Consider the following 26,270-nt stretch of genomic DNA (forward strand, 5'->3'; position numbering starts at 1 on the left):
CACCGTTTAAGAGAAGAAGTACAATACTCCAAAGATTAATACAAATCTAATTCAATCAAATCCCCATTGGTGGCTAGTTTTTCCTCGAAATCTCACATTACAATCATACTCGATTTATTTGTTTCTTTGTAAACAGTTGGCAGAGGACTGATGGATGGCTGTTTGCATTTCTGGTCCATTATCTGAGTAGCTCTTGAGTCATAGAGAAAGCTTTGTGCATTTCAGGAAACATACGTGTCTGAGCCAGGAGACACTCTTTTGCCTGGACTAGTAATAGGCTCATTAGGGGCTGATGGGATGCTCGAACAGACCTGTCCATACACCCACTCATATATATACACTGACACATGCACTTAATAAGAGGGGACGTGATCATCACACCTCATACCTGTACCAATACACTACACATTGCAAGCTAGCCTAAGGGCAAAGATGTTTCTGGAGGAAGCCTGGGAAACTGTTAATGAGGAAAAATTATACATTGCTGATGCTTATACACTTTAGATGACTTATGGGAATACAATGACATTTCACTCCTTTAGTCATTTTTTGCTTTGTATTGCTAATGCAAATATTTTCCCAACATAAACTTTTTGAATTTGTCATCTATTATTTAGCTCTCTCTGTTAATTATTAATTAATAGGAGTTAATTATTATTTGTAGTCTTCCTGGATATTTTATATAGATTAAATCTATGTATTATGTTTTGGACTACAGTACATCTGCCATCCCCATTATCTGTCAGGCAGGTCATATATGGTGATAATGAATGAAAGATCCTCAACATCTTCGGCACTCCTTGTCCTCTCCTCCCTCAAGCTTAGAAGCAGCCCAGCTGAGTCTCTTCTGATAATAATAATAATAATAATTCCTTAGATTTATATAGCGCTTTTCTAGGCACTCAAAGGACTCTACATTGTATGGGGAGGGAATCTCCTCAACCACCACCAGTGTGTAGCATCCACGTGGATGATGAACCAGAACGCCCACCAGACACCAGCTAATGGTGGGGAGGAGAGTGATGTAGCCAATCTGAGCATGAGTCATCTCTGGCTGCTTGTGTATGAAGGCTCATTTTCTGACAGAACACGACTGATGCTGCCAACCTCAGTAGCTTCAAGATTGCCGTGGCGCTGGTGAAAAGGCAAACTGTCTCTCATTTTTATCATGTCCTGTATATAGCTGTTAGGTGAAGACAAGTGTTGATTTCTCATAGGCGTGAAGGTGGGATGAGAGTGTTGCAGCCGAACAAATTTTAGGAGAATAAAATATCATACGAAGGCCAATGGATGTCAAATTAAAATTGCCATTTGATGAGAGTGCAGTGACGCTTATAGCAGTCAGAGGCCAGGTCCACTTGTTCTTTCTGTTGCTTCATTTTTGTTGCTGGTTATTTATGAGGCCTCACCTTTTCCATTTGTCCACAACAACAGTGGTGTGTGTGTGTGTGTGTGTGTGTGAGTGTGAGAGAGAGAGAGAACTACCTATAATAAAGGTTATATATATAAAAAAAAAAAAAAAAACCCGAAAATGATTTAAATCCCAAAAAATCTATTGATGTAATCTAAGTGTAACGGAGGACTAAAGGACCGGTCATAAGGATCCATGTGCACAAGGTTTATTAAAAAAAAGATAGCAGGGTGAGAACAGACAGTTTCGATAATTCACAATGAACAAACCTATATCCAAAATATAGTATCTGAAAATCAACAATGAGAGAACAGGCCAAGGTCAAAAATACCAAAAGGCAGATGCAGAATCAAAACAAAGGGGCAAGGTAAAGACAAAAACGAGGCAGGGCACAAGGTCAAAAACACAGAGTAGCTATCCGGAAAACAAGGCTCAGAACTCAATAAAGACGAGGCAAACTGTAAGACTTCGCAAAGTGTTAGCATGTAAGTGTGCTTTATGTAGTGGCGGAACAGGAAATCGAAATGACAAACAAACAAATTTGTTCAAAATTTGGGTGAGGGTGTCCTCTGGCAGTCTGGCAGGGCAGAGTACATTCCGGATGTTATAATAAGTTCCTCCTTATTACAATAGTTACGATAGTCTCGTGCTTATTTAATTAACACCTTCTGACCAATCAGATTCAATAATTCAACAGTGTATAATAAAATGTAAGGAACAACATATTTCTCTGACACACCAAAAGAAAGTGTTTTTTTTTTTTTCATTCAGTCATTCATTGAGAATAGACTAAGTTCATCATATAAATCGCATTATAAATAGGGCGAATAGAAACAATGTCTCTTTTTTATTTATTTATTTATTTTTACCCTGCTCACTCTCTTGGTTGTATCTTGGAAAAAGATAATTTATAAACCGAGATGAATAATCTTGCCCCTGCTACAAATAATTCTGGCCATTTTGTTATATCACAACATAGTAAATATTCATGTACTGAACCTGTTAAATTATTATAGGGATACACATTGGATTAAGGCAAATATATGGAAATATTATTTAAGGTAAATATTTTAAAATCTTGCAACGGATACAGGAATATATTTTGACGGTTTTAAAGCCACAGAAAAGGAGACTGGAGATTGCGACTGAGGTCGTCCGTGATTAGTCTGACTTTCCTAATGTTAGCACATAGAAATGTAGCTTCTGTAGTTGCGTAAAGTAAAAGATTTCACTGTGTGTGTGTGTTGCCATTATGTACTGTCCAGAGGGGAAGTAGTGTGTAAGTGTTTAGTATTCAGTAGAGGGGGGCCTCTGCTGGCAGGGAGGAAGCGTAGCCTGAGCCGACGTGTTGACAGATTCTTGAATGATTGGGTGTATCTGTGTGTATGAGCCACTCCGAGACAATTTAGCACAACAAAATTAATGTGTGTTGTCATTAAATGCTAATTTAATTCAATTCCTCTATGGCTCATCTAAAGTTCTCAGACTGAGGAGACATTTTTATTTCAGTAGGAAGAGGAAACCCTTTCCCAGAGAAAATCTATTGGACACAGACTTTCGTGGTTGACTTAACCAGGGGATATTAGTCAGTCCTGAAAGGGTCACAGATAAATATATCTGCTCTGATAGATAAGTAGTGCAAGTTCCACATTTCCTTCCAACATGAATAATCTGCCTGTACCCCAAAGGACTTTAAAATTGTAACTTAATTATGACTCGGTATGCATTATTCAGTAACCTTTTTATAGCTCGCATGGCCTGCCATGATTTTTGGGGTTTTATTAATTATGAATGTCTGAGGATGGGTTTTCACTCATCTCAAGATTTGTCTGTTGCATCTTGTTTTTGCACCAATAACATTGTATGATCTTTCTTTAAATCTTATCATTATCCTTCATGCAGAATAAATCAGCTTCCCAAGTGAATTATGGCTTATTTGCTGCGCCCTGAAAGTGTTTGTATCCTGAGCTTAACCAGAAGGTGTCACAGCTTTCATCTGCAGGTCCAACAGAGCTAGAGCAGAGCATTTCAGTTAGAAGTATCTGTCTTCATTTTCATTTTCTATTTTGGGGATGTAGTGGGGGAGCATGAAGGCAGCAGGGAGTGCTGGGGGGGTGTGTGTGCGCGCGCATGTGTGGAGGTATACATGTTTATGTGAAGAAGTGGTCTTGATGGGCCGCAGAGGGAGGTATCCGGGGACGAGAGGTTGTTAGGGCAGTTAGCTCCAGTATTACAGTAGGGCTCCCCTAGTCAATGTCATCCCAAGTTTTCAGTTTTCTCTGATCAGCTAGCTGGCACAGGGCAAAGAAAATCTGATGCTTTCAGTCACTAAAGACCATCTGGCAGAGTGGAAACTACCGCCAAATGTATCTCCATGGGTTCTGTCCTCCATAGAAAAGGATTACCGGGTCCACTTCATAGCTCGACCCCCCCGTTTCAGAGGCGTGCTCACCACAGTAGTCAGCACAGAGCAGAGCCTGACATTAACGCAGGAAGTAAGATCTCTCTTGGACAAAGGGGCCATAGAACATGTACCTCTTTCTCTGAGGGAGGGAGGTTTTTACAGCCGTTATTTCCTGGTCCACAGAAAATACCTGAGTCTGCGTCATCTGAACCGTACTTTTTGGACATACAGGTTCGGATGTTGACGTTCAAACTTATTGGTTCCACAGATTCGGTTTGAGTATTGGTTTGTGATGATAGATCTTAAAAAGATGCATATTCCACATAGAAATATTGCTCAGTCACAGGAAGTTCCTGAGGTTCACATTTGGAGGCAACGTGTATCAATATCGGTTCTTCCTTTCGGCTTAGCTTTATTCCCTCGCACCTTCACGAAGTGTATGGATGCCGCGCTGGCTCCTTTGCGACTCCAGGGCATCCGTATACTAAACTACCTGGACGACTGGTTAATTCTAGCTCGGTCCAGGGAGTTGGCATTTCAACATCGAAATGTTGTTCTCACCCACGGAAGGAGCTTTGGGGTCAGGTTGGACCTCAGGGAAAGTTTCTTCTCCAGTCAGAGGACGACTTTTCTAGGGGTTATATGGGATTCGAATACGATGATGTGTCTATCCCCAACATGCATACGGCCAATCCTATCAACATTGAGCAAGATAAAGTTAGGTCTGGGCATCCCCTCCAGTCTCTACGGGAGACTGTTGGGGCTTGAAGCAGCATCAGCAAACGTCATACCATTGGGCCTATCGCACATGCGACCGTTCAAATGTGTCTGAAAAGTCAGGGGTTCCCTTTCAAAGAGAACTCAACGTTGCGTGAGCTTCACGTTGTGGGAATCGCCCTTGCGCACGACAAGTATCTAAAGTCTGTATAAAATTACGCCTATTTATAGGCCTGCCGTAGTTAGCTTTCTTTGTCTTCAGCGCAATATCTTTTCTCTTCTGTTGCTATCCTGTGCAAACAGAATGAGCTTTAGAGAGTTCAGAAAGTGTGTTACTTCCTGCTCTCATGTTATTACAGAGAGGGATGAACACATTTTTAGTGTGAAAGGTATGGGAGTGGAGCGTGCTGTGGCACCGCTCCACTCCCAGCTCTCTCGCTTCTCAGCCGAAGCAAAAAGGGTTTCAGAACCTCAGGACCACTTGGGGGTCCCGTATGGATCTGGAGGGGGAATTGGAGATGAGCGCTGCTCAATCTTTCACTCTTTCCTCCAGATCCGACTCTCTGTTTCTGGGTTTTGGAGCTCGCAAAGTGACTTCGCCTTCCAGTATAGTCAGTCAACCCACCCTCTCTGACTCCAAGGAGCCAGAGGGGGGAGCCAGTGCATCATGTTTATGGGAGTGGAGCATGCTGCAGCAGCCCTTGAGGGGGCTGTCTGCACTCATGGCTGAAAGTCAGGGGTTTCATCTGAGGACTTTGAGAACTTGGAGGTGTCCCCGGTTTCTAGCACCGGGTCACACTCTAGGGGCATCTCATCTAGTGTGGCATATAAATCGCCTAGCAGTATGGGACGTACTTTAAGTGGATATCATAAGAATACCTTTAATTGTGCGATCAATAGTCACCACAATATCATTCATTCCATTAGATATTCCATCTTTTCATTCAGATGAAGTGGTTCTGTGCGTAATTTGCTGGCTGCCTTGAAGATTTCATTACAGCTCAGAATCAATGCTACCTCTTACAGGGAGCATTACTGGGCTGGAAATATTCTACCCTTCTAAATGTAACTTGGACTTCTCTACTTTGTATCGATTTTTCAAAGCTTTGCTGGTGAACCTCTGAAAGCTTAAAGAAAGAGAAACACTTCAAATTCCTTAAAAAAATCAATATGTCCTGAAAAACTGCCTCAAAGGTCCTGGCTTTGGCTGCAGCGTGCCTTTTTTTATTTTAGTCCAATTATAGTGCATATCAGTAAGATTATGAAACAGTCTTAAAGACAGACTGACATACTTCTTATATATAATAAACTGGTGAATTACTCAACCCTTCCTTGTAAAATCAAGGCCTTTTCTAGCCTTTGTAAATTCATTATTCAGAAGCCATTAGCTGGACTTTTCTCCTTTAACTACTGTACTTTGCTAATAGGGTGTGGCCCATTAGCAGTTGATTTAGATTCATCTTTAAAACTGACCGTGTCTACAGTGTAGTGGTGAGGGGGGAAAAGCACATACTTAACAATGAATCTTGCGTCTCTCTTATGCACAGATCTCCATAATCATATTTCATAAAGAATGCAGTTCAAGTACAACATGGAGCCAGTTTTTAACATTAATAATAATAAAAAAAAAATTCTAAAAAGTCCGAAATGGACAAACTCAGACCCGCGACCTCTGCTTTGAAAGTGACTTTGTAGGCATATCCGCATTTTGTGAATTAAAGGGACAGAAAAAGAACTGGACAATTGGCATGCCGTTTACAAACTCTGTCATCTAAGATAAAGTATTTCGGGAATACAGTGAGCATGCACAATCACAACACGCCTTTCTGCCCAGAGTTGAAGTAAAAACTGCTGTTCTGCTGTTCCTGTTGAACAGAGAGCCCTCGGTGCAAAAGCTTTCAAATAATTCAGAAAGGGTAAAGCGGATTATCCATGTCATGTCAATTGCAAATTTCATCACAAAAGATTTGCACCCCTCTGCCGTTGCACATGCTTGAACCAAGGTAGACCATTTTACTTTAAAAATAAAAGGTGGTAACACAGTAAAAAAAAAACAACAAAAAAAAAGTCATGTACGGTATAGAAATGAGATGCATCGAGAATCGATTAATAATCACACCTTGAATTGAATTCTCAATGAATCATGATGGGCCTAAAGATTTCCACTCTTAATATAATGAATCATTACTGTAACTGCTGAGGCAAATCCTGTATTTTGGCACTCACTGAGGTTCTCTTCAATTTGTCCATCTTTCAGTTGGCATTCTGATCCATAGTTTCTTTCAGTACCACTTTTAGTAGATTAGACTGACTAGACCTGAGCCAGTATTAAGGACAAACACGCATTGGCTTCATTATAGAGTGAGAATTAACACAGAAATTGGTTTGCATTTTATGTCGGATCATAATGAAAGCAGGATTCCTCCTTTTGCTACATTAAGCAGTAACACACTGCCTCGCTGTGGCTGTGCAGGATAGCATTAGTGGTGAACCGTTATGAATATTATTATGACTAATAAAATGAGGATGAAAAATGAGACCTGTTTGCAATCCTGAACTCGGCAAAGTAAAAATTCAAATGATACGTTTGCTATTTTATTCGACCATCTGCAGTCTTTAGGACAGAACAGTTTTAGACTGAAAGACAAATTTGGCATATAGTAGTACAGCAAGTGGCTTGCGAGGTAAATCTTATATATCTATTATGCAGTTGTGAAATATTTGAACTGTACTGCAATATGATCACTTTCTCTTTGAGAGACGACACACATGTCAGCAGAGCAGATGTTGCACCGTATATCCTGTGTGTGAATAGTGATGTGATTTAGTCAGGTGCAGAATCCTACAGCAATCCTTCATCCTACACATTTCTTTTCTTTTCACATTTCTTCTTTTCCTTCAGAACAAAACTGAATAGCTAGAGCTGTATGTTTTTTTTTTTTGTTTTTTTTTTTTTACTGTCACACTGAATAAAACCACATAATGCAATTGTTACGGTTGCCTGGTTTATTTTTGCATGACATCACTGGCTATAGGAACAGCCAGAGGTTTAAAAATTGAGCAGTTTCTGTTATGCAGCATCGTATAAGGCATCATGTTATGAAGTCATGTTAATCTATATAGGATATAGTATTTGCAGATACTTGACAACCTTCTACTAACTGAAACATCTCTGCAAGCTTCTGCTGCCATGTATGTGCCATATATGTGCATGATCGGTGCTATTCACAGCGTTACATATGTAAAATAACGTGTAACGGAGGTGCAATGGGCTCTCAGAGTAAACGAGTAAATAAGCCTGTCCCAGAAACACTGGGTGGGAGCCAGGAATACACCTTGGATAGGATGTCAGTTTAGGGCTAATTTGGCGTAGTGAATCTGCCAATCGGCATGTTTTTGTGAGGTGGGAGGAAACTTGAGAACCCGGAGGAAACCCACATGGGCACAAAGAGAACTGTAAAACTCTGCACAGACAGTAACTCAAGTGCAGGATCGAACCTGGGACCCTGGAGCTGTGAGGCGCCCACCGTGCCATGCTCTGCAGGTAGGGATGTTCAATCCTGAGCTTTGTTCACTCTCGAGTTTTTTTTTGCATGTTCTTCCTGTGTCTGCATGCGTTTTGTCAGATCCTCGAGTTTACTTCCACTGCCCAAATACCTAGTGGTAGGCTTTGGAGCACAGTAAAACTTGAGATCTATAGCCTCTGTGTAGGAAGTCAATTCCTCTACCCAAGCGAGTGGACTTTAATTTCATGCTGTGCAGCCTGCAGGATGGACGATGCCACTCCGCTGGTTATATAGACCCATAAAATGTGCAGTTCTGTGACCGACCCGTCATGTGTGCTTCAGTCTGGGAGGAAGAGAAAAAAAAATGGTACCACTGTGATGAATAGTCCACCCTACTATGCACTGACTGTATTTTCAATAGCTTTCTTTAGTGTTCTGCTTCACACCATCATTCAGTAAGTTTTGACAGGATTTTTGCTGATCTAATTTCCTGGTGATTGCCTGCCTCACAGTTTACTCTCATCTATCAGCGTAATGTCAAATCTGTGGCCTCATCGTTCATTTACTTTCTTCAATTGCAGTCTTGTGCCACTGCATTATAATCGGCTTTTCCTGCTGATAGCAGCCATGTATATTGAGAAGTGACACGTTTCATGGTGGCGTTAGCATGTTTGCCTCACCCCTCCAGGTTTGGGGGTTTGATTTCCACCTCTGCCCTGTGTGCGTGGAGCTTGCATGTTCTCCCCATGCATTGGGGGTTTTCTCCGGGTGCTCCAGTTTCCAGTCCAAAGACATGGCAACCTTGTAGGCTGATTGGCATTATTAAATTGTCCCAAGTGTGTGAATGTGTGTGCGATTGTGCTCTGCGATGGGTTGGCACTCCGTCCAGGGTGTCCCCCATCTTGTGCCCAGGGTCCCCTGGGATAGGTGTATGAATCCATTCTCTCAAAAAGAAGTTACACAAGATCACAATGACCAATTCACATGCCATAGCGAAAAGACATTGCGAATGCCTGTAGCAGTATTTACTACTTAGGTAGCTTGTAGACTAGGTAATTAGATGATAAAAATATAAATTAGGTAATTGTATTTGGTAAATATTTGGTTTAATCAGTTATGGGGATTGTTTTGCGTAAGTTGCAATACTAATACTACGTAATGCCAAATTGTTTCATCCGCCTTGTTGCTTCTGCTGCTTTCTGGTCATTGCTTAATCTAAAGGATTATGGATCGGGGACCGCTACTGAGTTCACTTTAATTTCTCCCAAGAGCAACAGCAAAGTTGCACAGAGGGGCTGAGGAATTACTGGAGCTCATCTGACAAAAATTTCTAAGCTGCCATCAGTGAAATGACCACTGCGAGACCTCACCCAGTCTTTTGTAAATAAAAACAACATTCTCCTGTGATAATTTTTGCGTCATGCTATTACTATGTTCCCTCTATATGCTTCCTGAGAAGTATAGCATATCTTATCATTGTTATGTAGACGACTCGCAATTTTATTTCCCACTGAGCTTAGACAAAGAGTTTAACTGATAATGTCCTAAAATTCTTCGAAGACGTTGAACATTGGTTGGCAAACAGCTATTTACAATTAAACGAAAGCAAAACTGAAGTTCTGATTTTACGTTCCTCCGTGTCCTCCTTACTTGGGCTGGCTGCCAAGTTAGGTCCTCACTTCTCAAATGTGCAAGATCATGTAAGAAGTCTTGGAGTGGTTTTTAGATTCAAGGTTACTTTTCAGCAAGCAGTTTGGTGCTGTTCTTAAGGGTAGCTTTTTCCATTTGAGATCTGTCGCTAAAGCCAGTTATTTTCTTTCACTGGAAATTGTGATTCACTTGCTAATTTCATCGCGGTTAGACTATTGTAATTCATGGTACATTGGTCTCCCTCAAACTGCGCTCTCTCACCTACAGCTAGTTCAAAATGTGGCAGCTAGGCTTTTAACAGGGTCATGAAAGAGGGATCACATTACCCCGGTCTCCTGTAAAAGTCAGGGTTGATTTTGTCTATAAGGCACTCTCTGGTCTCATGCCCAAATATATCAGTGATCTTCATCCTTACTCCTCCCATGGGAGTGCTCGGGTCGTCTGATCAGCTTCATTTGAGAGTTCCTCGTGGTCGTTATAAAACCAAAGACGCTCATGCCTTTTCTATGGGACGTCCAAAACTCTGGAACAGTCTCCCTTTCCATGTGAGGTCAGCTCCTTCAATAGCTACTTTTAAATCTTCATTGAAAACGTCTACGCTCTAGCTTTTGACTAGATCTTTTAATAGGCTGAAATATGTAAATACTTGATTAGGTGTATTTAAATGTATCTATTAATTAAATATTATTATTGTCACTATATTTTTATACATAACTCTGTTATGGCTTATTTAGTTGATTGATTTGTAAAGCAGTTTGGGTCAACTTCTGTTGTTTTAAACGTGCTCTATAAATGAAGGTTGACTTGACTTGACGCTAGTAACTTCAACTTCCTATTTTGCAGTCCTGGCTGTGCCTACATGTCGAAATGACCTGCCGTGGCATATTTAACCTGATTGTCTGGTATCATTTGACATGCTGAAACTGGGGTTGAACGGTGTCTTTTTTTTTTTGTCGAATCTTCTCACTTGGATTCAATTCAGTTTGCGTTGGATTAAAGTGTATTTCCAAATAAATATAAATTCTCCCATTTGCACAATTTGTATCCTTTTGCCTCAAACACAGATCCTCCTGTGATGAGCACTACTGTGGTTTGTTACACATGAAGCTGAAATGGGAGTCATTTAGTGCTCAGCACTCAAGGTGTGTGGTTGGACGTCCTGTTGAGCGACTGAGAGGACGTGTGGATGGAGCTGTGTGAATCGATTAGGTGCCGAGTCTTGCCGATTACGAAGTTGGCATCATTTTGCAAATTCGGCTGTTATGCTTCCTACACTGTGATCTGAACGACTGGGAGCATCCCACACGTTTACATTTGCTCTTTGATAAACAGATTTGGTTTGAAATGAGAGAAATAACTGTGTTGTTCACTGACAAGTTCTAATCACGCTAGGATCTTTTGTAGACTGATGTACACTAATTATTATGCACCCACAGGAGCTCAGACTGGAATTGCTTTTCTTCGTTCGCTGTAATTTCTTCAATTAGATCTCTTCCTGTGATAGCATACAGCTGTTCTCGCATCACGCCGCTGACTCATATACAGTATATTAAATGTGAAGCTTACTACATGTAAGTACAGCAAATTGCCTGTGCTGCAGGTGAACTCTGAGAGAAGAGGCACAAACATAACATTAATGCAGACCTGTGGACCTGTTACAGGCTCAGGGAAGTGATGCGTATCATTTCTCAATATACTTGACAGCTATCAGCGGGAAATGGTCATGGTGAGGCACAAGCTCAGGAGTAGAGAAAGCAAATGAACTGTGAGGCCACAGCTTTGGTATTAAGCTGATCGATGAGAGTGTAAACTGTGGTCAGGCACTCACCAGGAAACGGGACGGGTTGGAAGGGTTGGGCTCCTTTAAAACTTATTGAATAGTAGGTTGAAGCAAATGCATTTTTTCCTCCCACCAAGCATGATTTAGAGGACCAGTGCTCTGACGAATCCATTAGCTACTGAAGGTTCAGGTGGTTCATGAGTTGGAAGGACTGTTGTGTGTGGTTTTCTACTATATATAATTATGAAACATACAGACTTTCCTGAACTGAAATATGTACTCTTTTGGATTTATTCTTGGCTACTTCCCACCTGCGGGTCAGGTCTCCCCTATCATATATCAATAGCTACCCACTGCGGAGGGTGATGGCTAACACATGCTTCCTCCAAGACACCTGAAACTAGGCATGCTGTGTCACAGCGCAGCACGACTGACACACTAGTGGACTAACTCGCAATCTCCGGACGAACGACTTTTCTGTTGGATTCTGTTTACAAACTGCATTGATTAGGCTTTTGGATGTTTTGCTACTGCTCATAACTATCCAAAAATTTGATCAAAAAGTGTCGGGAAACGATTTAGAAAGGATTTAGACAACTGGAGGTATATTAGTTAAGGCGACTTTGCAGAAGGTTGTGAGTTGAACTCCCTGCAATGCCAAACTGTTATGGCTGGGTCCTAACCAAGGCCCTTTACCCTCAATTACTCAGCTGTAACCTCAGTCACTTTGGATAAACACATCAGCTTTATGAGCAAATTTAAAAATGCTTCTGTTTGGCATTCTTTTTCAGTTTAACAATCAGCAACAACTTGAGTGTAAAGTAGAATCTTTTAAATATACACGGATATGCATGAATTTCTTAGTAATTGGTACGTCCCCGTTTTGCTTTAATGACACCGTGCACTTAAGCTGGCATGGACTCCACAAATTTGAGTAAAACCCGATGATCCGTTTCATTTTTTGTTTTTGTTTCAGAATTTTTTTTAATTCAAAAAAATTTCTGTTTTATTTCCAGTTTTTAATAAAAAAAATAAATCCCACATTTTCAGTGTGGTCTCAGACTTTTAGACCCAAACCTATGTTATTGACAAAAAGACCCAATTTTGTCGTCTCTTTTTTTTTTTTTTTTTTTTTGTTCCTGTTTACTCGATCAGCCACCATGACATGGGATGGGTTTTCCCAGGTCGCCATACCTTTTTGTGCGTCAATAAATACTATTGATAAATACAAAGTGCTTCATACTCTGATCCTAAAAATCTCGCTGCTCGGTGGGACGACACTTTCAAGCCCTTATCACGTCCCTCACTCATATACGGTATATCTCATCCCTTTACATTTAGATATAATAGATTTTCATACAGGGAGGACACTTCAGTATACTTTGTGTTTATTGGTGGTCCTGGTGTGAAACATACGGTTTTGTACGTGGTTCACGTTGCAATGGTGTGAATCTGTTTTATATTGTCTTGAAAGAACGGATCACTTTTACTGTAAAAGCAGCACACTTGTGCAGATACACATTAGACTCCTGCCGATTTAAACATGAGAGGTGTGTTAATGATTATAGCAGTGCAGTGCACCGTGGGACGGATGTGATGAAGCAGACGAACATCTCAGTGGGTGTGAAGAAGGGCTGGAGCACACCGAGTTGAATGATGAGAACCAGGGGGAGCATGACATAGGGTTAAACATGAATTCCCTGTCGATGTTGATTGGCAATTATACTGATATTATATACTTGCGCACACACACACACACAGATTCATTTATTGCTTACTCTGTGGCCTCTACATCTGTCTGCACATCACTGTACAGAGCCTCTGGTCATTGTAGTGCTTGTGGAAGGTGAGCAGTATCTAGAGCAGTGCTTTGACTTTTGCTGGTATTAAAATTTGTTGATCTTTAGCCTCGTATTTTTAATATTTACCTCTGAGAGCTTATTCTGAAGGACATACATTCTCATTATACAGGCTGCACTGAGGATTGGTTCTGTTGCAGATTTGGAGCAATCTGAACTAATGGTACATTGTCTATCTGCACATAAGGACATTTTGTTCAAAATAATGCAATTTTGATATAAGGGATAATTTTCAGGATTGTGTTTGCTAAAATGCCTTGAAATACTTATTTTTATCACAGTATTTTTCTTATTATCAGGTATAATATGAATATGGCGGTATGGTTTCTCATTATACAGGCTGCACTGAGGATTGGTTCAGTTGCAGATTTGGAGCATGGTGGCTTAGTGTTTAGCACATTCTCCTTGCACCGCTGGGGTTGGTGGTTTGATTCCCCCCAACTTTGATGAATCTGATAAATCTACTGAGGGCCAAATGGCTCTGTATAGATTAAGTGGACTGATAAGGACAAAGTGTAATCTCTGCAGCTGACGAGATAACTGATCCAGATTTAATACAGGCTGCTATGGTGCAGAAGTGCCATCTAGTGGCCAATCTGAAATATTGCTGTTGGTTATCACAATTGGAGAGGTGCGGTATATTTCCTCGAACAAAACGTAAACTAAAAGAACTCTAAAGAAGTAATTATAATATTTACTTCATAGGACATCTTCTCAAACACAAGTCCTTCTTGAGAGCAGCGCACAAACCACAGAGGCTGAACTTCACCATGCATCGGTGAAACTACAGTGACGTAGTTAGATGAGACCAAGATGGACTTTTTTTTTTTAGCAAGATAATAAGCCCAGATGTGCATGCAAATCGACACAGAAAAGGATGCTGGAAGATAAAATCAGTGTTTTGATTCAGTCTGTGGATTTAACAACCTGTGGTCTGAATTGAGGAGGGAAGTCCACATGAAACAAACCTGAGAATATACAGTAAAGGAGCCTAAACTGTTCTGCATAGAGGAGCAATGTAAATAAGCTCGTTAAGAGAAGCATGAGTTCATGGTGTTTTACACAAGCAAAGCTTTTCTTGACTTGCTGTCATGAGTCCTTGAGAACTTCTGTCTGTTAGATTGCTATTTAAGAGCAAAGAATCAGCTCAAAACCAAGGGTAAGGACCATATCATTCTGTACAACTCTAGACAGGCAACAGTGACTCATGCTACCACACGCACTACTGTTGTCTCTGTGCTGATGAAACCCTCACTCTTTTGGTTTGGTTTTGTGGTTATTTTTAGGCACCAGTGACCCTTATGTGAAGTTTAAGATCGCAGGGAAAGAGGTTTTCCGCAGCAAGACCATTCATAAGAACCTGAACCCGGTATGGGATGAGAAAGTGACCCTGCTGGTGGATAATATAAGAGAACCACTCTATGTTAAGGTAAGGTATGAGTCACTGATACGATGTGCGGGAGGAAGTGAGACTTTAGAGATGTTTTATCTGTTTACACTATGATGCTTCAGTGTTACTTTGTTGTTTTAACACGAATTCAGAGGAGCTGTTAATCAATATAACAACGTTGACTTTTGTGATAATGGTCAGGCCTTTTCCTCAGTGTTTTGATGATTCGTAGTAGGCACATGTTTCAGTACATGCCAAAAATATGGCCAAAATAATAGAGACCGAACTTTGGAATAAATCCCATCAAGGAATCGCCTGTGTTTTAAAAAAAAAAAAAAATATTCTAGCATTTTCAGTGTAATGTCTGTGGCAGTATTATTCTATAATAAATTATATGAGAAATGATATGCTAGCTATGAATAAATTCATATCTTACACTGTCTCGCTTTCTCTCTCTTTCTTACAGGTGTTCGACTATGACTTTGGCCTGCAAGATGACTTCATGGGCTCTGCACATCTTTACCTGGGGTCCCTGGAACAACATAGGTCCTTTTACCAGTCTTGTAACAGGCCATTGCTAACACTCTTATTCTGCTACTGTCATATTAACACATTTGACTGGGAAAGTGTGAGACCGCCCTCTAGTGTTTCTCTGTGATAGTACAACTGTTAAGAGAATTCACAGATTTCATCAACAGTTTCCTTGTTTATTCGTTTCTTGTCTTTTTTTTTTTTTTTTTAAATGTCTGTTTACATTGATTTACAGTTAAACAATCAAATCCAATATCACCAATCAATATATCGCATAACAATAAATCGCAACCTCAGAATAAAATATAGGTGATAGGGTTTAGTGTCACTGTGTCATTTATAAATGTGAATCAGAGGCACAGACATGGATCTTTACCAGCTGATCAGTCCTCCAGTCGAGTAAATACGCACATCTACGTACAAGAGGCGCGGTGTAGCTCTGAACTGTACGTTTCTCCTTTTCAGTGATTAAATTCTTTCAGTGTTTTAAATATGAAATAAGTTGGGATTGTTGGATGGAAACTTTGCTTGTTTATAGTTATGAATAAACCTTGAAATAAATCTGACCTTAAACTGCGTTACAAAGAACAGAGCACGTTTCCATAATAACTAATAACGTGAATATTATTTCAGTAAGATATTGTAAAAGACAAACATATTGGACCATCTTTTCCTGCACTGAAATGCTTTTATTTTATTTTATTCTATTTTATTTATTTTGTGCTTACCTTTATCATTTTTAGGATAGACTAAAAAACAAAGAAACCTCTTTAAACACGAGCACCTCAACTTCCTTAACTGAAATGTATTTGTTCCTCCCTCCGTTTACTTCTTTCCTCGGATCTTAATTGAAGTACAGGTTAATACTTTCATATTATCGGCTCACTGCTGCAACATCTACATGGAGAACATGGCAACGCTACCTGCTGCTCCGCTGTACTACCCTAAATTTGGGCTAAATGATGGTAAATTAGGGTGTGCCGTATAACATGTAACTAAGGAACTTGTGTGCAGGAGCTTGTTTCCACACAACTGAAGCTGATTTATCATTTGTGCTCGTATCACTGCTTTATGATACAGACCCAGATGTCATTCTGTGCGCTCAAATCTGTGCTTATTTCTATACAACTGTACTGAATAAGGGCCAGCGTGCGCACATGCTGTGTTGCCAAGTCTGACTGTTATTTTTTTTGGTCCTCATTTAGGTCCCTGGACGTGACCCTTGACCTAAAGGACCCCCACTATCCTGATCATAACTTGGGCTCTCTGGAACTGGCGGTCACGCTCGCTCCTAAAGAAGGGGACATTAGGGAAACCGTGAGTGTTCTCCTGTATCTTCATACCGTGGTTGATTCCTGTTTTTCTTCCTTTTCCTTGATGGTTAAACCTTCTAGGCACGTGTGTTTTCAGAGACTGTGAGATTTCATCAGTAGCTGTTAGTTTGGACGTTTTGGACATTTGTTTAAATAGATATTTATAATTCATTAAGCAGCTAAACTTTTAGCAGGCTCGGACGTTGTCCTCTGACTCGTACGTGGATGCGTGTCAGTATCCAACGCTCGATGGGATAGTTTGTTGCCTCTACGTTAGAATTGATTGATTTTTCATCATGACCTCCTGTAGAAATGTAGATGAAAAACTAAGCTGCAGTCATTGTCGCTGAACTTCTTGTATTTCTCGCACTCTCCGCAGACTAGTCATCACAAATAGGCTTAGTGGGCTAGCGGAAGTAAAATGGAACTTGAAAATAATCCATATTTCATCTCAAGCCAAGAAATATATTGCCCAGGAACAAAAAGTACTCATTAAAAAAAAGTGCTAGGATTTGGCTGGCATTGTTTCCTCTCTCGAGGAGAGAAATGTGTTCAGTGCTGGCTGGTCCATCCTAATTGCATCTAGTTCTGTCTCTGTATTTACCTCGAGTTTTATGTAGCGATTCCTATCCGATTTTGTATGCGTAATTCTTCCACCCCTACATGTGTAATAGAGATGGAGCAAGCTCACAGGAGAAATATATGCTGCTTTATCTAATGGACGTTATAGTGATGGAAACGCTATGGCTGATTGCATTGGCATTCATAAGCTTGGCATTAGGCTGAATTCGAGATGGAGTTTTACGAGGTGTATGGATTGAGCTGGACATGACCAGTGTTGATGTGACTGGGTGTGTATGGTAGCTTGTGAAGTGGCTGCTGTTCCCAGCTTCCCCTTGGCTGCTCCTGCTCCAGTCATCAATTACCAGGTTATCATTCAGCAGTGTTAATCCAGAGCTTATGACCTCTCTGTGATACCTTGATTTAATGATGTATAAACATTACGCTTCGGGAGCCATTCAGATTTGCCAGTTTATTAGGTACTGTAGAAATTCTGGTGATGTACATTTCAATACGTTATACCTTCACCGGTCACTTGAGCAGGAATCTCCTTTGAAGTTCACACACGTTAGTTTGTAGAGTTCTGCAGGCAGAAACGCCTTGTTGACGAGAGACGTTAGAGAGGAATAACCAGACTGGTTCGAGCTGACAGGAAGGCTACAGTATCTCAAATAACCACTCTTTGTAACCGTGGTAAAAACATCTTAGACTGCACAACGCAGCAAACCTTGATGCGGATAGGCTACAACAACAACAAAAAAAGTCCACGTTGTTTGTGTTCTGCTATTGTAGCATGTCTCCTTTAAGGTTCAACGTGCTGTGCATTCGGATATGCTTTTCTGCTCGCCTCGGTTGCAATGACGGTCAGTTAAGGTTGTTAAGTTTATTAGTTACAAGCAAACAAACCGGTCGCAGTTAGACAACGTATCTGAATTACACGGCGGTGTGCGGAATCTCACCTCTGAATGTAGCATGTATCACTTTGTCTTGAAATAGCTATAACCACTAAAAAAAAAAAAAAAAAAAAAAAAAAAAAAAAAGACAAGTTGGTAGATGTTTATGTGGGTCCTGGGTTGCTTTAAGAATATACAATCTGACTAAATATCATGGAATTGTAGAGGAGGCGGTGTCAAGTGCAGATTAGTTTACCGCTAGTGACAGTGTTAGCGAGGCAAGGCAATAACATGAAAATTGACAACAGAAGACAAAAAGACAAAAGCTAGACCTCGAGTGCTGTACAAGACGTGACGTAAATACTAGTGCTCTTCAAACATAAACGTGAGAGGGTATTTTTGAGGGATTATTACCTAATAAACTGGAAGCTCTTTACATTATTTCTATTACAAGATGTCATAACGCTCTCAAATCAAAGATTTTAATTTCTCATTTCAATGTATTCCCTAAAAGCTTGACTAATCTCACATTCTTGGCTCTAACAAGCTCATCGCACTGGGCAATGTGGCGATAGTGGCGATGTAACTCCTTTGTCTCATTTACAGACCATGCTTTTGAGAAGGAGCTGGAAAAGATCCAGTAAGGTAATAACAGCATGACACAACCTGTACTGATGTCCTTCCCTCCCTAAGCTCTGCAGCGCTCTGTCTCAGACTGAACGGGGGCGTCTGCGCCTTCCTCCTCCGCCGGGTTAACCCTAGTCACTTTTATTTTCCATGTACAATCTTTATTTTCTACGGCTTGCAATATACAGCAGCGTTACTAACGCCATCTGGTGGACACGATAACGAGTGCAGCCACGATTTGTTTTACATCCATGTCCAGCATTAACGCAGAGTGTCGCACTTCAGTCCTGGAGTTGTTTAGTGTTCTGCTTCATAATATAACTCCAGGTTCATCTCATCAGCTAACAGACAAGAACCTGCATGAGCTGAAGTTGGTTATGTTAGAAGAGAAAACGCCTATCTCTAAGCCTGTGCGTTTGACACTTATGCTTTAATAACCTATAATAAAGGAAGTATTAAGAGCCCTTTTAGGAATAAGATGTATTCGTACTTTACACTGTGTATTGCAGCAACTAAGAAAATAAAGCTGATCTTTTTTTATTTTTCATTTTCAGACCATTTGATTTCATTTTGGTTGCAAAGCTTTTCTCTTGAACATGCTGGTGTGTTGAAAAAAATATTCATGGTATAGTGTATGTTGTAAGTGACGCACGTTCAGACCATGTAATTGGTGCAAGTCAGAATTTGGCTAAATTGGCAACAGTATCACTGTTCTGTTTCCTGTTGGGGTTTACACTAGGCATGTGCGATGTAGATTTTTTTTTTTTTTTCCCTGATCATGATTTTCATTAATTGTCCAGAACTGCCTAAAAAAGACAGGAAAGCGAGTGTTTCCCGCATTTCAGGTTCAAGGGGCGTGGGCTAGGCTTAATAATAGCACCAGTTGTGCAGTCAGGAACTGTGGGAATCACGAACATTCAGCTGGATAGTGGATTTTTAAAAAGTGTTTCTGCAATAATACACACTTTATAATCATACTTTTAGAAATCGGTTGTCTAATGTTCACATGGACGACATTTTCTTAGTTGAGCAGGAGAGAGCAGCAGAACGCCAGTCTTAAAAAAACCCCATAATAAACCAGTGTATTTAATCGCGTTCTAATTATTTCTCATCACCATTAAAGTTGTTCATAAAGTGTCAGATTTGATATTTTGTTGTAGGTCTATTGAATCCTTTTGGGTAGAAAAAATGTTTTTCATTTTTTTCTCTTTAGACTGAAAACTGAATCCGCCGTTTTAACCATTTTCTAGAATTTTTTTTTGGGTGAGATCTGTAATAAATTTTCTAAACTGATATTAAGTATATACTTGTCTAAGGTAAGGTGAAGATACATGAATAGATTTTGTTTAACGTGACAGAAAGCGAGGGACCCGTGTGAAAGGAAAGCACATGAGATGAGGGAAGGGTGCGAGGCTTTTAGGAACGGTCTGTGAATACTGGCGTGTTTAGATCATTCCGCATTCACATGTCAGTTGGCTCGTCTCTAGGTTTACTGGGGAGAAAAAGATTGCTCTTTTGGTGTATTTTGAGTGCGTGTTCTCCAGTGTTTTGTGGAGAGAAAGATTGGCAGGTCTGGTAATAAAGTATAAGCTGTGATAAACGTCTCTGGATATCATGGCAACATAAAATCATGTACGGACGATATCATTATATCACACAGGCCTGGTTTACACTCATCCGCTCATCAACTGTTATAGATCCGTGATATAGGTCAGTTCTAAATACACCGATCAGCCAAAACATTAAAACCTCTGAGAAGTGAAGGGAATAACATTGATTATCTCGTGTTACAGTGGCACCTGATGAGGGGTGGGATTTATTTATTCGGAAGCAAGTGAACAGTCAGTTGATGTGTTGGAAGCGATGTTGGATGGCTAGAGGACTGGCTCAGAGTATCTCCAAAACAGCAGGTCTTGTGGGGTGTTCCCGGTATGCAGTTAGTTAGTTATGTACATTTATGTAGTGCTTTTCTAGGCACTCAGAGTGCTTTACATAGTATGGGGGGGGGGGTCTCCTCAACCACCACTAGTGTGCAGCATCCACCTGGATGATGCGACGGCAGCCATAGCGCACCAGAACGCCTACCACACAGTGGAGAGGAGAGAGATGTAGCCAGTTCAGGGATGGAGATTATCAGGGGGCCATGATTGAGAAGGACCAATGGGGGAATTTCGCCAGAACACAAGGGTATACCTACACTACTCTTTTATGGTGATTGTCCTGGGAATTTTAATAACCACGGAGCATCAGGACCTCCGTTTAACGTCTCAAAGACAGTGCTGTTTTTACAGTATAGTGTCCCCGTCACTATGCTGGGGCATTAGGACCCACACAGCAGCAACCTTAGTTTTCCCTGGGAGGTCTCCCATCCAGGTACTGGCCGGCCTCAACCCTGCTTAGCTTCAGTGGGCAACTAGGTGAGAACCGCAGGGAGATATGGCTCTGGCAGTGGTTTGTATCTTCAAAAAGTGGTCCAAGGAAGGACAACCGGTGAACCAGCGACAGGGTCATGGGCACCCAAGGCTCACTGATATGCATGGGCACCCAAGGCTAGCCTGTCTGGTCCGATCCCACAGAAGAGCTACCGTTGCACAAATTTCTGAAAGGGTTAGTACTGGATCTGATAGTAAGGTGTCAGAACACACAGTGCATTGCAGCTTGCTGTGTATGGGGCTGTGTAGCTGCAGAGTGGTCAGAGTGCCCATGCTGATTCCTGTCCACCGCCATTTCTTTACATCATGTCAGCCGGGTATGTGGCACTAGGATGCACTATGGGAAGAAGGCAAGTCGGCGGAGGCAGTATGCTTCTCTGGGTAATGTTCTGCTGGGAAACCTTGCATCCTGGCAATCATTTGGATGTTACCTTGACATGCACCACCTACCTAAACATTGTTGCAGACCAAGTACACCCCTTCATGGTAAGGGTATTCCCTAATGGCATTGGATTCTTTCAGGAGTATAATGCGTCCTGCCACACTGTAAAAACTGTTCAGGAACGGTTTGAGGAACCTGACAAAGAGCTCAAGGTGTTGACTTGGTCTCCAAATTCCCCAGATCTCAATCCGATCGAGCATCTGTGGATGTTCTGGACAAACAAGTCTGATCCATGGAGGCCCCACCTCACAACTTACAGGACTTAAAGGATCTGCTCCTAACGTCTTGGTGCCAGATACCACAGCACACCTTCAGAGGTCTTGTGGAGTCCATACCTCGACGGGTCAGAGCTGTTGGGCCTACACCGGTGGTTTTAATGTTATGTCTGATCGGTGTGTATAACTATATGAATGTAAAATTTCATTCAAATCACTGCTCAGTTATTTGCTACTTCCACATGAAGCGAGAGAATATGACCGTGTAAAAGAAAAGCCATGTCATGGTGCGCAGGTTCGAGGTGTACTTGTACTTTTGAAAAAGACTTCGGAGTGCTTGGGTTTTAAAGAGCCCATTTTATACCAGCTTGGTTTTTACTCTCATGCAGATGTAATACATTTCCAATCAAATATAGTGCAACTAACGAACCCATGTTACACCAGAAGAGAGGTTGCGTATGTGACACGTTATAACCTCTGCAATTTTTCACTTCACACAACACTTTACACCAGATCACTGCCCTCACATGGAGCATTCATTTCTGTACTTTAACAACTGCGTTATTAAATATAAATGCAAGTGGCTGTACCGATCGACAGATTAAGCTGACGTTTAATAAAGTTTTCACCTCTCAGTCCTGTTGCTGCAGGGCCTCAAAGAAATAATCCAATCCGAGAGGTCTTAACAACCTGTAATAAATGAAATATTAAGAGTATTTTTAGGTATAAGATGTGTTTACACTTTAGACAGTATATTGCAGCAACTATGAAAGTAAAGCTAATCCTTCTTTTTTTTTTTTTTTCTTTTTTCATTTTTACTACAGTGGCATGCAAAGCCGAGTTGCTTCCTTCTTTTGTCTTCCTTCTTTGTTCACTTGCCATTTTTACTACAGCGGCATGCAAAGCTGAGCTGTTTTTCTTTCTTTCTTTTTTTTTTTTCTTGAAGATGGTTTATACACGTATACCGTGCACGTTGTGTCAGCGTTGATTTCTTTCAATCTTTTACGTCGTCCATCACAGATCTAGTGCTGTGAATGGACCAGCATGCGCTCGTATGGGGCTTGTCTACGTGTAACTGCATGTATCTGTACATAACATGTGGTAGAAATGAATGTCCTTCTTGAGCATGCCTTGCTTATTGATAAAGAAAACGTGTCTTTCTGTTTATGTTGAGTACGCAGACACTGAAACCGAGCTTCAGACGGTAATGAATGCGTATCGAGTTTGGTCCGCTCATCAGCTGTGTGCCAGTTATTTTTTGCACTGGGGGTAAACTAGCTCCTGATAAAGCTTCATTCAAATTTCGGAAAGGAATTAAAACATGAAAGTTTGCCTTCGCCGTTTGAGAAACGACACCCTGCTGAAACCCGTCTTTGAAGCTCTAAACTGGGCCACGTCGGGTGGGTCTCGGGAATACTGGAACATTGCGAACGCTAACTACATCCACACCTCTCCCTTTACTCCTGGGTGCCTGTGTATCTATTTATACACCCCATCTCTCTTTCATGAAGTGCTGTAAACGGTGCACTCAGTAAACGCAAACCAAGCAAGATTTGTAATTATGATGCAGCTCCGAAATTAAGACTTTCACTCTAACCTTAATATCGGCGCGCAGGAAAACGCAGAGATTGAGATTCTCTAAAGTAACGCTAATGTTAGCACAGCCAGCTCATCTGCTTGTAATTTACATTCAGGGTTTTTTTTTCCCCCCTACTAAATAACCATGGTTTGACAAACTGTTTTGCTGGCTTTTTTTCTTCTTCACGTACGAGTGTCTGCATCAATTTGAACGACAATTATTTCAGCACAAATACTTTTAATTGCAACCTTCAGCTGTTTTTTTCTTTAAAATTATTTTTTATATGTGCAATTAGCATCGCAGAAGATCCGATGCTGCATTCTCGAGTTTGGTTCTGGCAGGAAGCCCTCTTGGCTTTCTGGCTGCTGGAGTGAAACTAATACAGATTGGGACTTTACGGTGTCTCTGCTAGAGTCAGCACTTTAAACGCTAATGTCTGGAGAGAAAGGCATTAGCCGCTTGCTCCCAACATCAGAGCTGTGTGTTTTTCCAGGGAAGTGTTTGTACAGTTGAATGAACTGCACTTCAAACAAATGCCATGATAATGAGGCCTCCAAATTAGGCACAGAAACTGAGACATAGTTGTTTTATACAGTACGAATGTGTTTTGATTAATAATTCCTGATTGTCTTACTGTTTTTTTTTGCTAGTAGAGCAGTAAATAGACGTTCAGAAATACAGCTCAGTTCGGACACAAACACTGCTTGTCTCTCTGTAGTCATTTCAGACAGAAAAGCATGACGTCTTCAATACCAGTGTGTTAGAGAAATACATTTGAGGTGCTAGTGATGGACGTGTTGGTTGTTGTTATGCCTGTGTGTACAGTATTTGTGTGTTGTGTAATGAACGTGCATCTTAGTTCGGCAATGGCAAATTTTCTTTTGCATCCATTTCCATGGTTCTATATGTGCACATAGGATTTGAATGAGTAATCATATGTGTGTGTGTGTGTGTGTGTGTGTGTGTGTGTGTGTGTTGAATTGGCAGTACCAGAGTCTGAGGTTATCAGACGTCCACAAGAAATCCCAGCTGTGGAGAGGAATTGTCAGCATCAGTTTAATCGAGGGTCGTAACCTCCAGCCAATGGACGCTAATGGCTTGAGTGACCCGTACGCCAAATTCAGAATGGGCCACCAGAAGTACAAAAGCAAGGTATTATATTGGACCGAAAAATATTTCTGACTCTATGGCAAACGCTTCACAATCATGGGTAAAATAATAAACAGTATTTTGCTCTGTTGCAAAAGTTTGCACCCCGTCATGCTCACGATTTTTAAACGGAAAATGAAAATATGTCCGTTTTATAATACAGTCTATAAAACGTACAATTCCAGTTGTAAAAAATAATAAATGGATTCAAATGGAGCAAAGAGCAGGGGTGTCTAACCTACAGCAAATTAAAATCATTTCCTCTGGGTACTCTGGTTTCCTCCTCCAGTCCAAGGCCGTGCACTGTAGGTTGATTGGCATCTCTAAATTGTCCATAGTGTATGAAAGGGTGTGTGAGTGTGCCCTGCGATGGGTGACCCGTCTAGTGTGACCCCTGCCTTGTGCCCTGAGTTCCACTGGGATAGTCTCCAGGATCCCCCATGACCCTGCGTATGATAAGCGGTATGGAGGATGGACGGATGATGTTATTCACCTGGAGAGGTGGATGGAGAGGTGATGTTATTCGCCTCTAAATAGATTTTCTTTTATCCGGCCCACTTGACACTGGACTGAATGTAATGTGGCCTGTTACCCAAAACTGATTTGACACCCTTGCTCAAGAATGAGGAAATCTAAGTAAGAAATGGGTATAATTGATCGAAGAAACGTTTGCGACTTTTTATATTATCAGGGAAAGGGGAAAAGTGGAAATAGGCCGGTCTGAATCACCCTAATTAGGCACTTATAGCACACAATATGTTTGTCTCACAGCCGATACGAACACCGTCTGATATGAACTGTAAGACTAATACAGTCTTAGAGTAACTAGCACTCATTTACAGTCTGATTAAAATCTGAGAGTTAAGGTCTAATTAATAGGTATTCGATTTTGCACTTAATCCTCTTCTTTATTTAACTGTCCATAGTACGCAAACTGTAATATAACGTAAAGAGAAAATCCATGTGTTCAAAAAGAAAAAAAAATTCAAGTGGCAGCGTAGCTTTCATATTCGTTTTATTATAGCTAATGAGTGAAATGAATAACCAAAACAATACGCTGGGACTGTGAGGACTTAAAACGATGTTAACAGTGATTTAGCTAAGCTTACCCATATTGCAGTCAATTATGTGTAATTAATTGAGGGATTCAAAAATCACGGCCGTGATTAAAATACGATGAATTGTGCAGTTGCTCAGTCGGTTCCATATAACGAAGGCATAATTAAGATTTGATGTCGCTGTTGTACGAGTTCACGTAAACCTGCCTCGTAATGAAAAGGTTTCTTTTTTTCATTTTACTACTCTTTTCTTTTACAGACAATACACAAAACGCTGAACCCTCAGTGGAGAGAACAGTTTGATTTCCATTTGTACGACGAGGGAGGCGGCTTTATAGACATCACTGTGTGGGACAGAGACGCCGGCAAGAGAGACGACTTCATGGGCAGGTGGGTCATGTGGTCACGGTTGTCTCTTTCACAACACTTTTACCTACGGTAATAGCATGCACAGGCCAGGTGGTTAGTTGCATTCAGCGGACGTGATGCAGATTGTTTTCATCCATTGTATATCGTACTACAGTCGCTACCATATCGGTGTCTAGCAAGATTACATTGTGGTCCATTAAAAACACACAAGCAGATGGTCAGTTTTTTTCTTAAAATGAGATTTTGTACAGTTTCTTTACCCTTCACGTTTTATTTACTCGGAGGCACTTTGGCTTAGTGGTTAGCACGTTTTCCTCACACCTCCAGGTCCGAATCCCACCTCCACCCTGTGTGCATGGAGTTCGCATGTTCTCCCCGTGCTTC

At 41.0% G+C, this 26,270-nt stretch overlaps 1 protein-coding gene across 5 annotated transcripts in view; it reads left to right on the forward strand.

The window, feature by feature from the left end:
* Positions 1-26,270, forward strand: part of mctp1a (multiple C2 domains, transmembrane 1a) — a 171,045-nt gene that overhangs the window by 62,958 nt on the left and 81,817 nt on the right. For 4 of the 5 annotated variants that reach the window (XM_053653996.1, XM_053653998.1, XM_053653994.1 and 1 more), the window contains exons 3-8: positions 14,614-14,756; positions 15,184-15,263; positions 16,454-16,565; positions 18,622-18,660; positions 24,298-24,462; positions 25,777-25,907. In XM_053653996.1, coding sequence (XP_053509971.1) covers positions 14,614-14,756; positions 15,184-15,263; positions 16,454-16,565; positions 18,622-18,660; positions 24,298-24,462; positions 25,777-25,907 — 670 coding nt within the window. The remainder of the gene's footprint in view (positions 1-14,613; positions 14,757-15,183; positions 15,264-16,453; positions 16,566-18,621; positions 18,661-24,297; positions 24,463-25,776; positions 25,908-26,270) is intronic. The other variant, XM_053653995.1, reaches the window with a different exon arrangement.

Source organism: Ictalurus furcatus, chromosome 22, assembly GCF_023375685.1.
Source record: "Ictalurus furcatus strain D&B chromosome 22, Billie_1.0, whole genome shotgun sequence".
In the NCBI taxonomy this organism is placed as follows: Eukaryota; Metazoa; Chordata; class Actinopteri; order Siluriformes; family Ictaluridae; genus Ictalurus; species Ictalurus furcatus.